The 13738-nt window shown below is 36.1% G+C and overlaps 1 protein-coding gene across 1 annotated transcript in view; it reads left to right on the forward strand.

The window, feature by feature from the left end:
• The first annotated feature begins 368 nt into the window (after positions 1 to 368).
• PTGFR (prostaglandin F receptor) overlaps positions 369 to 13738 on the forward strand; it is a 31911-nt gene continuing 18541 nt past the window's right edge. Inside the window, exon 1 of the mRNA XM_040987221.1 lies at positions 369 to 1241. Coding sequence (XP_040843155.1) covers positions 444 to 1241 — 798 coding nt within the window. The 5' untranslated portion in view covers positions 369 to 443. The remainder of the gene's footprint in view (positions 1242 to 13738) is intronic.

The following is a 13738-nucleotide window of genomic DNA, read 5'->3' on the forward strand; positions in this document are numbered from 1 at the left end:
AGTAACTTTGAAAGGTCATTTGGTTCCTTAAAAGCTTTAATATGCTTCAGAAATTCTTATTAGGTGAGAGCTTGTTCACAAACTTGTGAATTTTATAAGTTTTGAGGTCCCTGGTTTCAAAAGGACGTTTCGGGGCACCTGTTTACAGAGTTAACTAAGGTTAACTAAGGGGTTTAGGGTGTGGCAGATTCTTTAACCTCCAAATGAATGTAGAACCACAGGCAATGGATGCTGCCTTCAGTATGATGCAACCTTGCTCGTGATAGGCTAGATACATCCAGCCCCACCACAGGATACTGGGGGCACTTCAGTCTTAAATGTCAGATGAGCAGAAGTGTGGTGTTTATAATTCCTTTCTCTTTATGCTACAGATGTCTGGACTGCAAACCTGCACAGTTTTGAGAGGGAAATGACTGGAGTGTCCAGCTTTTATCTCCACGACCATGTCCATGAACAATTCCAAACAGCCAGTATCTCCTGCAGTTGGGCTCCTCTCAAACTCAACCTGCCAGACGGAAAACAGGATCTCAGTATTTTTTTCAATAATCTTCATGTCAGTGGGAATCTTATCAAACAGCCTTGCCATTGCCATTCTCATGAAAGCCTATCAGAGATTTAGACAGAAATCCAAGGCATCGTTTCTGCTTTTGGCCAGTGGTCTGGTAATCACAGACTTCTTCGGACATCTCATCAATGGAACTATAGCAGTGTTTGTATATGCATCTGACATGGACTGGACTCACTTTGATCAATCAAATGTCCTCTGCAGTGTTTTTGGCATCTGCATGGTATTCTCCGGCCTGTGCCCACTTTTTCTAGGCAGTGTGATGGCTATTGAACGCTGTATTGGAGTCACCAAACCAATATTTCATTCCACGAAAATTACATCCAAGCATGTGAAAATAGTGTTGAGTGCTGTGTGCTTGTTTGCTATCTTTATAGCTTTGCTGCCCATCCTTGGGCATCGAGACTATAAAATTCAAACGTCAAGAACCTGGTGTTTCTACAACACGGAACATGTCGAAGACTGGGAAGATAGATTTTATCTGCTACTTTTTTCTTTTCTGGGGTTCCTCGCCCTGGGTGTTTCATTCTTGTGCAATGCCATCACAGGAATAACACTTCTAAGGGTTAAATTTAAGAGTCAGCAGCACAGACAAGGCAGGTCTCATCATTTAGAAATGGTCATCCAACTCCTGGCTATCATGTGTGTCTCCTGCATTTGCTGGAGTCCATTTCTGGTAAGAGTCTAAAGTTTTGACAGTTTCTTCTTCCTTGGGTTTCTCAGTGTTCAGTATCATTTGTTGTCTGTTTTGGCATTATCGGTCAGGTAAATCAGTCTTGGAAAATCTAGTTTACTCCTGCTCAGTGTTTTTCAACCATCATCTCTAGCTCAGGATGAAAGCTAAATAGGACAGATATGATGATTTTTTTCCTTACAAGCCCTAAATTGAAGTACATGTGGTGCTAAGCAGTTTTAAACACAGTTATTTGCTTTGCTATGGAGAAGTTTTATTTGAAATATATCTTCACAATACTATATATGATTAGTTTATGAGAGAGGGAGGGGGACCTACATTAGGATAGATTCGAGTACATTTTGGTGGAAAGTCACACAGACTTCATCTGTAGACTTGCCAGGTTAGTTATTGGGTTGTGAGCTTGTAATGATTCAGTTTTGACTTGGAGATTGGCAACGGATTTAGATACTTGAATAGTTCCAGTGTACTGTATGGGTAGTTGAAATGAGAAAACCACTAGCTCTCTAATCTAGGAATCATGCAGGGAGAAGTATGATTCCAAGGAGTTCTGGGATTCTTTCCTTTTGTCTTCATTCCTTTTTTAAAAACATAATTTTTTTTTAATATTTTGCTTTTCACGGTATGGTTCCTGAAGCTCAGAGATTTCCTCTTCTGCCCTCTCCCAACCCTTCCCTGCCACCGTTTGCTGCTATAGTGTAACAATAGATTAGCCTCCCAACAAGTCACAGTTCCATCATTCTACTTATTAAATGCATCCTGACATTGTAGGTAAAGAGGATGGTGTAAAGTCTAGCAGTTAACTGTATCTTGACACTAGAATGCTGAACTTTTCATTCCTTTTTAAAAAAATCATCATTTATAGCTTTATTTGGAAACAAAGGCCAAGGTTAATGAAATAACAACAAATACAAATCGTATTACCCTCTAAATAGAAAACAAAAGAAAACAAAAATGATGGTTACAATGGGTTTTAGTTTATGATGGAGACAATTGACTTGATGCTGGAAAGAGTGACAATATGCTATGAAAGAGGAAAAAAGAATCCTTCTGCATCAAATGTAAATGACAGCAAATTTGGATTTCATGCCTTTTCCTTAACAATGGGGAAGTAGGCTTGTCTCCAGACATGGTGATACAGGTGTTACAAAGGTAGAAATTGGCAAAAGAAGGCATGCCGACCAAGGTTAGAGTTATGGCTTACATGACCAAAGGAGGGTAGTTTTGCTAATATATTTTTTTCTAGCCACCTAAAATCACGTTTTTCCCTAAAAATTGTAGTGTGTTCAGTTTTAAAAAGCAATCTGAATGATTTTGAGACATATAAAGTTAATGAAAGTTGATGCAGCAATTAGATTCTGTTAGAGATGATTTGATAAAGAATATCAACTTTTCCAATGTCGCTTTATGTTATTGCTTCATAGTTAAGACTTAGCTTCGTGTTTAAGCTTATTTTGTATTGTTCTCCAAGAGGAGAATGATGCTGCCAATAGCAATTTATCTTTTTGAGATTTGCTTGTCAAAACCCAAGCAAAGGACTGCTCTGTGCTTGTAGGATGGATATTTGAACTGGGTACCAAGGACCGGTTCTGACAGTTGGAAGCACTTCAGTGTTCATTTTTGAAGATTTTAATTTATCCAACTTGAAAAAAATAAGGAATTTTCAGAGAGAAATGCTTCTTTGCTTTTTAAAATCTGGTTTGAAGTAAAATAGCTTTTAAAAATAAAAAAGCGAGTCTGAATGAATTGAAATTAGTATGGTAATTGTGAATGGAATACAAAGAGTGAGAAAAAAGAGGGGCTAAACATATTTAAAGAAACTTTTAAGATGAAAGTCAAATCTTCACAGGATGCTTTAAAACAGTGACATAGCATAATGTAATAAGCCAAATAAGCAATCTGGACACCTGGGATAGTCACTTGCGTTTTGATTTTTATTTTGTTTGAGACATTTGTTCAGTTCTGAATTTTAACTTTAGTGGACCACCTACTGTAGGATGATGGAAGGAAGCAGAATATCAGAATATTGCTTTGGATATTTTGAATTTATGTTTTCTCTAATTTTCTTTTCTGATCTTTTGGTCTCTTGCACTGTTAGAATGGATATTATGATCTAATTTACATTTTGAACTTCCCAGCAGAAATATAGCTTTATTTTTATGAAACATCTTCTGAGATCTACTTTGCTTTTATAAATTACTGATTTTCTCTCATACCAGTGAATGAATATTTCTGTAATACTTTTAAATGTAAGAAGTTTTTCTATATTAGCTACATAGTAGATGTGCCACAGATATTCCTTGCTGCATTAATTGTTTGGGTTGTTTTAAACATTCTTTGTATTCCTGGGTTCATTTGTGGAGACTTGAATCTTTGTGGTAGTTTTTGAACAAAAGATTTACAACTTTTGTGGTTTGGATACAATTTCCTTAATGATTAAGTTGAGATCATGGGACAGCTTAAAAGGAATGCTAGTTAAAACAAAACACTAGGCTTGAGAACACCAGTGTAACATTCAACACTAACTTCTCAGTTGGAATATTTCTTTTCTTTATATACGTAGGAGAATTTACATAGATGTTGATGACTGAGCCTGGATTCTTCTACCTATCTTGTTTGTTAAAAAATTTTCCTATTTTTAAAAAATCCTCTGAAAATCATGGAATATGGGTTAGGTGATCTCTAATGGGGAAAGATTCTAGATCAATTCCTGCATTATTCTGTGTGCCCTTTTCGGTGATTAATGAGATTGAATTGTTTGTTCTGCAATTTGAATGATCATCTATCTGCACATAGAGATCAGTATCTAATGTCATTTTCAAGTCTCAAGCTGGAACAAAGGTAAAGGTGCCTACGCCACAGGAGGAAGTAGATAGGGTACAGTTGATGACCTCTCTGCTTGGTTGACATTGCAGGACAACACCTATCGATAGTGGTATACAGTTCTGAATTACTTAAATTTATAGGTGATGTTGAATGAGTTTTGAACTATCTTGTACAACACTAAAATGATAAGCCTTTTTGTTTATTTAGTAGAGTTTATAAAAAATCTTTTAAGTTTAAAAAAAGAAAAAAAAAAAAACGGTGGCAAGTGCAGGGAGCTCACATCCACCCTTTTACTTTCAGTTATCTTTAAGATTTACATCTTGCCTTGAAGTGGCAGATTTGTTGCAACTGATGTGCAAAGGACCTTGCATTGTCATTAATTAAAGCCTACAGTTTACATTAGGGCTCTTTCTGTTTGCCGGGTGTTCTGTGGGTTTTGGTCTCTGTGTGATGACAAGTACTCACCACTACAATGTGAAAAGAATAATTTCATTGCCCCCACATTCTGTTGTGGTGCTTAAAGAATACAATGTATTTTATTTTTCCAAAGGAGGAAGATATGCTCCGTGCATTGCCACCCACCCAATTGTTGAGGTTTAGATGTGTAGTACATACATTATATTTATTTAAAATATAATTTGCTAATGACTTCCTTTTAAGCTTAATAAATACCTGGGCTTTAAAGTTGTGAATGTGACTAAATCATAGAAACTCATTTCATTACAGTCCCAGGAGAAAAATGTAAGAAACTTCAACAGGCATTTGTGAGCTTATAGCTTCAATTTACCAATGAGTTAATTCCAAAAATCTTTGAAAGTCAAATCATTGCTTATGAGTGGTCTCCTGTGCTCCTGGAGTGAGCCTCTTTTTCTTCATAACTAAGTATTGATGACATTCTCTTGATTTTTCTTTTGGGAAGGGAAAAAAGGTCGCTTCTCAGAACTTTGAAGTAACCTTCATTTCATATTTTTTCTCTCTTTTTATGGGTAATATTTCCTTCTCATTGCTTCATTTCAAGAACATGTAACCTTAAAGGAATTTATTATTGTTGCTAAGCATATTTTGCCAAATTGGTACAGCAATAAATACTTGTTGACTGGTTGACTGTAACTTAAGTAGTATAATGTCAAGAGATTGGAAATGATTGACCAGATGCAGATTCTGAGTTTCCTAGGTAAGAACTAAGCAGATATGAAATCAAATGGTAATTTTTAATCCAGTCTTTAAATCAACCACTAAATACTTACTACTATATTATTAAATTTCGCTTCTATTGGTACAGGGTACCCCATTGGTGCAGGGTAAGGTTCAGCTATCTCCTGTACCAGCCAGTGCACATACAGGTGAGTGCAGCTGCCTGGTTAATCCCACCCCAAACTCCAGCTATCATCTGAAACAGAGGATACTACAGCCCAGTCCGGCCCAGCACATCCTCATGCCTGGCTCTTGTATGCACCAGCAGCTAGTAGATGCTGCAGTCCAGTCAAGATTATCTGAAAAACCCTTACTTTACCTGCCCTCAACCCTGGCTTTCCTGCTTTCCAGTAGGTGCAGTGGCTTAACTTGACCTGCTCCATCCCCTGCTGCAGTTCTCCCATGCACACCTAGGGAAACTCCAGATAACCTTCACCATGCCCACTCCCCAGGCCTGGTTTATGTACATGTCTCTGGTGCTGCAACCTAGCCTGACTCGGCCCACTCCTGGCCCCAGCTTTTGTTAGCAGGTGCTTCTGCCCAGTTTAGATCGACTACCAGGCCCAACTCCAGTCCTAGTTCTTATGTATGCTGACAGGTGTCTCTGGTGTCAGTTTTTCCTGGAGGATGTTGTGACCTATTCAAGCCCAGCCTGTCTCCATAAGCATCTCTTGCATTTGGGTGGATGCCTTGTTCTGACCCAGGTAGATCCTCTGGATTCTCCCTTCTGATCTGCCTCATCTCAACTCTCTTGATTACCACCAGTTTTAGTGACCTGGTCCATAGTAGCCCCATGAAGCAATTTCTGTACATATCAAACAAACTCTCAGTTGTTCGTATTCTGATCTGCTACCAGATCCCCTTCTCCAGGCAATGCACTCCTCTGTTCCCAAACCACCCATGAGGCACCTTGGCTGGGGCACAGGACGGGCAAGTGATGTGGCACCCAGACTCCAAAATAAATAAAAGAGCTAAAAACAGGTAAACTAATGGTTTGTATTCTTAAAAACAAAATAGGCTCTTTAGAAATGTAGTTTTCTGAGGTTGGGTGAACATAGAGTAATTCATGGTATGTCAGTGACTGACTACATGGTGGAGGAGAGTGACTGAGAGATTTGAAAGCACATTGTTGTCTAGAGCACACACAAATTCTTCCCGAACATCCTGGGACATTCTTATTTCTTTCCTTCTGGGTTATTTGGAGATCACCTTCTCTATTTAGACTATGTTCAAAAGTATGTTTCCTCCTCTCCTTTCTGCTCCTTTCTTTTGCTTTATCTCCCTTATAGCAGTTTGTAGAATCTGATGATAAAGTATGCATTTCTTCATTTGTCTGGTTTGGTGTTGATTGGTTTTCATGCTAGCATGTAAGGTCCTTGAGTTTTTATATTTACGGAGGATTTATCTTCAGAAAACCAAAAAAGCATTTTGTTTGTGGTTACCAGGACACCCCTTGTAGATCCCCGTTTAGATGAATCTTGCTCTGAGATATTCTTTCAACTGAAGGCAGCTGCCTTGTATGTGATATGGCCCCAGCTCTTGGGTCATTCTGTATACAAGATCCAGTCGATGTAAGGTTACTGAGCACTTGACCACTTGACTGCTTTGCTTCTTCTTGGAAGAGTCATTCACATTCAGAACTTGTTGAGCCAACTGCTGGGGACTGCCCTTTCTTCTGCCTAGTCCTCCTTCCTTGATTGCGTCATACTCTTCAGAAAAATTCTTACATGCAGATAATTACCTTAAAGTTTGTTTTTGCAGTATCTATCTTAGGACAGTCTTCCAGAAGCCTTTTGGTTTATAGCTCATCTGCATAGAAAATATATTGAGCCATGTATAGGCAGTGTGGGTAGACTTATACTCCCTCCATGGAAGTTTATGATGTACTTTTGGCCCAGCAAAAGTCAATCAGTAAAAGAAAGGCCCTGGGTTTAGAATTCACACAAAAATCTGCTGCTTTGGATGAGCATGGTGGTCTGAAAGTCTTTGTTATTTTAAATTCATTGACTCTTGGGCAAAACCCAACTTCCTGTTTTTGAGGGAAAAGACTTATAAAATTGCCCAAAGATATTATAGACATGAAGACAACACTTTAAAAACATTACTGGAATGATTTAAGTGTAAATGAACCCAAAACATGTGAATTCAATTTATACCCTCACGGATATAAAAATCTTCTGGTGTAACATGCTTTGGAATTTTAATTACTCTATAACCATTAAAAGAACAATTTAAAATTTTCTATTGCCCCAAATCCTCTGGGTTGCCAGTTTAAACTTTATGGGCCTAATCTTTTAGGCATTTATTATGCCTAAATATTCAGTTTGATCTGATATATCAATGTCATGTATTTCTATCCATGAAGTCTTCATTAAATAGGAGCATTTTGTTTTTTGAGATTTGCATGTCTTTCAAGGCCTGCATAAGCCTTTTCTTCTGTCTGTCCTAGCTGGGTGTAAGGCTGTGAATGCCACAGAAGAATGGATACAGTTGTGGTTTCCACAGACAAGGAGGTGGTTTTCTTCTTTAGCTATTAAATTCCCAAATAAATTCAGACTGTGGAATGATGAGATGGAGTGTAACTGTGGTGTGATGGCAAAAGAGACAATTTTGGATCACGACAAACCAATTATTTTAGTATTTTGTCTGTAGTCTCAAGTCATGCATTGCCTTGAGAATAATGTAGTTATTCAGAATACATGACATGAGTTAATCTCACTTCCTCTTCACTGTGCACTTGGATTACTCTAAGCTAATTTTGCAGCCTTTGAATTGATAACAGTATTTACTCAGAGGTACTGTCAGTTTAGTTTAACCTATTAAATATCACAACCAAGCAAATGACAATACCAAAGATACAATAAAATCTTAAAATGCTCCAAAACTGTATTATTGCTGCCTACTAATCATTGTGCTTTCTGTCCTCTCCTTTCCTTGTGATGTTTGGGATCAGGTCAGGAAGTTAATTGCTTAGTGATAGTGAAGGTACACAAGCAGAACCCAAAAGTTTTTCAAGAAGATCTAAATAATCACATTTCTATTGCAGCAACACCAGCAGCCAATAGTGGTGGTGGTTGCTTTTATCATTATATACTCCTTTATTCCACTTGCATTTATGCTAACAGCAGAAGAACGGAAGCTAAAAGGAAAAGTAAAAATCATTAGAGACACAGAAGGTAGGAGTTGGAGAACAGGAGAAGGGGCACAGTGAAGAATGTTGCCAAATACTGGCTGTGTAAATTGGAGAGAGGCACTCTCATATTTTAGGAACCGGAAAAATGAACTTCATTTCCAGTAATATTTCTTTTCATTGTGGAATATTGAATTTCATATATTATGAGTTATTTGAAAAGGCACAACGTTTTGTTTAGCTGTAAAACTTCATTATAAAAAATACAAAAAACTTAAAGAACTTACAAATTCTTCTATCCAGACATAGTCACTCTTAGCATTCAAGTTACTACTTTTTCTTCATTCAAAAGGCAAATATATTATTTTAATTATTTGGATGATATTGTAGGTAAAATGTTTTTCGTTTATTCATTTATCTCCTTTTTGTTGTATAAATACTTACCATTTTTCTAAATGATTTTCAAGATGCTTTATTTATACAAGAACAATGTTGATATATAAAATAATTGTAAGATCAATTGTTATAAAAGCAACAGTTTCTCCAAATGCATTATTTTCCTCTTAATTTTTAGAGGTAGTAAACCAATCGGGTTTTTTTGTCAGGGGGCACTACTTTTTCATTTTTAAGAAGTATTTTTTTCAGGTTGCAATGATGTTAGTATTGTCTCTTGCTGTTCTACCACTTTTATCCTTTAATTTTCTGTGTCTCCATTTTTATTATTATAATTAATTTTGGTTTGATGTTTAAGTTTTTAATCTAAACTTTCTTTTGAATACTTAACTGGTTGCTACAAAATAATTTATTGAATGATATTTCTGCACCAGTTTAAATCCCTGCCTTTACTGTATAAGAAACTCTTACGTGTGTTTTAGTCTTTCTGGTTCCCTTGTTCCATCCAATTGATTTATCTCCAGTTTTATGTGTAATTAGAGATCCTTTGACCTTACTTATATGTTTGTGTAATTTATTAATTATAGAGTAATTCTTTCTGAAAAAATGGTTTGTTTTCTATAATCAAAATATTTTTGATAAAATTTAGTTTCAGTATAATACATTATGCCACTTTTATTCCAAGATTTTGAAAGTTCTTCTTAGTATGAGTAAAATATTACTTTCTTTTATTTTTCTTGAAATTATACAGGAAAACAATGATCTTGATACAGTTATTATGGGAAAAGTCACATCATGCAACTTTCAGTGTTAGAGTATAAAATCCAGTGACCATTCAGTGCATTCACAGTGCTATGAAACTATAACCTGTTTGCACAAAATAATTTCATCAGATAAAATGAAAATTCATACCCATTGTGCTTAGTGAAATAAGCCAGTCCCAAAAGGAAAAATATCCTGTGTCGTCTTTGATACAACACAGTCTTAACGCAAGTTACAAACTCGATACGGACAATCTAGTATGCACATATATCCTCACAGATATAATGGAGACTCGCATACTGGAAAGTAAAGTTATATTGCAGTACGTGTCTCTACTCCTGAATAAAAGTGGAATTCCCATTTTGAAACATGTAAATATACACTAAATATACAGTATGATACTATATTTTCTACCTTTACTTACACTTTCCGCATTATGATACATTTAAATATCAGAAAGTTAATCTTGTAAGTGTGACTAATGGACTATACTACTATGGTAATTCACGGAATAATAGAAAGGGTGGGAGAATGTAGAGAAAGGAAAGAGGAGGAAGGAAGAACCCCTATACCGAGGGAGTGTATCATGGCAAATAATAAACGAATAACTATATAAATATGTTTTTTTTTTCAAAAAGGAAAGCTCATAGTCATTAAACAGTAATTCCAAATTCCACTCTGTCTTATTAACCACTATTGGATGTCTGTGAATTTTGTTGTTCTGGATGTTTTGCACAGCTATAATGTTATAGAATGTGACCTTTTGTGTCTCATTTCACTTAATGTAATGTGTCCAAAGTTTATCCACATTAGTGCCTACGTTAATACATCATTGCCTTTTGTGGCAGAATACTAGTCATTTGTATGGTCATTTGTGTTATTCATGAACATGTTTTTGTTTGAGTACCTGTTCTTAACTCTTCAAAAGAGTAGTCATGAACGGAAGTGATGGGTCACATAGTTGTTCAACATTTTTTGAGGAATTGTCAACATTTTTTCACAGTGGTTGCACTATTTTGCATTCCTAAGGAAATTCGTCAAAGTTTAATTACTCACACTTTCAGCAAGACATTCTTGTTTCAGCTTTTTAAACTGCTTCAAAAGATATCAAATGGTAACACATAGCTTGACTTGTTTTTCAAAAATATTGTTGATATTAAATATCTTTATGTGTTTCTTATTCATGTATTTTATTTGAAATATATTTTTGTGTTTAAAAATTTATATTGTACTATCCTATCTTGGACAATAAAAAGCAGGGAATTTTTTATTAAGCATCTAAATAGTTCAACTAAGCTGCAAGTTAGCTCTCTTATGATTTGACATCATTTCAACATAGGGCTTTGGACAGTTTTATTGTTTTCTGCTTATTGATTCATTTGCACTTTCTGTGCTGATAAACTCTAGTTTTGTTTAGGACTGCTCAAGACAAATCGCTTAGGAAAATCTTCCAAGAATATTGCTATAACCCAGCATATCCTCTGGATTTGCAGAAATCAGAAATTCATGGTTTGGGAAAAGCTGTGCTAGAATTGCAATATGAAAGAAAGAACTGTGTGAATGAGTTCTTGTTTCTCATTTCTTAGTATAAATGTTTATTTCCAAGTTTTAATGTAAAATAGACTAATATGTCTACTGTCAGATCATTCTGTTGTGGTGAACAGATAATTCATTTTTGACATATTAATCTTTCTGTGCTTTTATAGCAATGTGTATGTTGTAACTGATAATTTCAAAGTTTTTCTCATGTACTGTGTACCAAATAGTTGTTAAATGCTACAGTTTTTATTCACTTTGATAGTCTTTATAGACTTTAGTAGTTTTTAAGTTACTAGAGAACTGTAGTTAGTCTTTTCTCTATTGGCATTCTTAAGATAGCTAGGGCAAACTCTTAATTCTCTCTTTCCTTCTCTCTCTGTTGAACATATATTTAACTAACAAAACTCAACGTTTTAAAATTCTTTTGAAAATTTGTTGATGCTTTCCATAATACAGTTTTGTAGGCATAGGGATTCATCCTCTCCTTCTTTTGTCCATTTCCCTTCCTGCTAATATAAACAATAAATGTGCATGTACACTAAATATAAAGATATTCTGCTGCTAGTCCAGAAAGAAGTAGCAGGCAGAGATCTGTCTTCTAAGAGTACCTCTAAATTTCCTGGCAGGTTGCTCCATGATATGGATGTCTGCTTGCTTAGTTTTAGATTGTGTGGGTTTCCACCTGGTTGATTTAATAAATCATTTTACGTTTGGCTATGAAGATGAATGAATAACTTGTTTATCTATATTCAAGTTCTTCCTGAGTAAAAATTGACATTAAAATATAATAATTATCATAATGCCCATTAAGATGCACAACTTTTTTCTTAGACATCTTGGTTTGTTTTACTTGGTTGTCTAAAACCAATTCCAATCAATACAACTCATCCAGAGACGATTTACCTGCTGAACAGCATGAAGAGGCCAGCATCTTGTTAATTACACTGACTAAACCAGTTAAATTCATTAATTGTAATGTACAAAGTAAAAAACCACAGAAATACTGAGAATTGTCTGCTACCACCTAACCCCCTGTAGGCCAATGCATTCCTGAAATGCTTTAGAATCAAGGATGATGGTCTCCCTGTTGGAATTATCCCTGGTTTTTCTGATTTCTGGAAGCTTCTGAGATGTGTGAGCAGCAATCAGAAGCCTTCTTTGTGGTGGCTGGAGGGAAAGCACTTGGTTTCCTGTTTCCTGCGTGGTGACAGGCTGCGCCACCCAGCTTGAAGAAGGGCATGGGGATTACTGTGCCTTCAGGTTCACAGGAACAGTGAGCTGCAGTTTACTACATCTTTTGTAGTTATAATTAGAACACTTACATATGGATTCCGGTTACTAGACATTTTTTCCTTTCCACAATTGCTTAAAGAAAATCCAATGTTTTATAAATAAAATTCCAAAATTGCATAGCTTAAGTGAAGTGTGCTCAAATGTATGTGTCATTGGTGGCTAGAAATTGTTTAAGAATTTTGTGTTGCTATTGTATAGTATACTGACGTACTGATTCAAATCTGATACTCTTTTAAATAGGAGATTAAAATTCTGAAAGTCTTCGTTTTCCCTTTATTTATGTTTGTATTATTCTCAAAGAAAGCTGTTACGGTTATTCTAGTTCTTTTAGTATCTTCCTACTATGGATGAAATGTAGATCTAATTCTGTCTTTACTCAGGGCTTATGCTATTTGTTTTAATATCTCGATTAGCCAGAGAATTCTTTTTGATGTTGTCAAATCATGTGTGTTGACTCTATTTCACGTGGTGCTTGGTACATTCCTTCAAAACTTTCAAGGAAAGTGAAGTTCTTCCTTTAGATTCTATCGGAAGTGAAATTCGTGAACAAAACAGCATCCCATAATTATCACAGAGTTTTATCTTTTAAATATCACTTTATGAGAAAAGGATCAAAGAGTTTCAAAATATAAGCTGTAATTGCCTGTGTGCAGCTCTTAGTATATGTCAGATTGGGTTTGTAGTGCTTTTTGGTGTTATTACATTTTCTCTTGTATATTTCCTCAAACATGGAAAATGTTTATGTGTACACAGATTTAGGAGGTTTTTAAAAAGGTTACTAACAAAAGCACTTCCTTATATTTGGCATCTTGAACACTTATCCAAGGCGAGTGGTTAACATGTGAAATTTCACTTAAAATGATGATATATTCAGAGCTAGGTTGAGGTTATGAGAAAGATTGATATGAAGGCAACACAGAGATATTAGATTTGCTAATATGTGAAAAAAGAGAAGTATAACTGAAAGGAGAATTATTTTTGCATTCTGCTGCTGTGCTGATACAGGCCCAAATGAAAGTAGTCTTTGGGGCCCGGCGCGGTGGCGCAAGTGGTTAAGGTCCTCGCCTTGCACGCCCGGGATCTCATATGGGCCCCGGTTCTATCCCGGCTGCTCTGCTTCCCTTCCAGCTCCCTGCTTGTGGCCCGGGAAAGCAGTTGGGGACGGCCCAAAGCTTTGGGACCCTGCACCCGCGTGGGAGACCCAGAAGAGTCTCCTGGCTTCGGATGGGCATAGCATCGGCCTGTTGCGCTCACTTGGGGAGTGAATCATTGGACGGAAGATCTTCCTCTCTGTATATCCGCCTTTCCAATAAACAAAATAATAAAAATAAATCTTTAAAAA

The sequence above is a fragment of the Ochotona curzoniae genome, unplaced genomic scaffold (genome assembly GCF_017591425.1).
Source record: "Ochotona curzoniae isolate NIBS_2020 unplaced genomic scaffold, NIBS_Ocur_1.0 contig_4612, whole genome shotgun sequence".
Classification (NCBI taxonomy): domain Eukaryota; kingdom Metazoa; phylum Chordata; class Mammalia; order Lagomorpha; family Ochotonidae; genus Ochotona; species Ochotona curzoniae.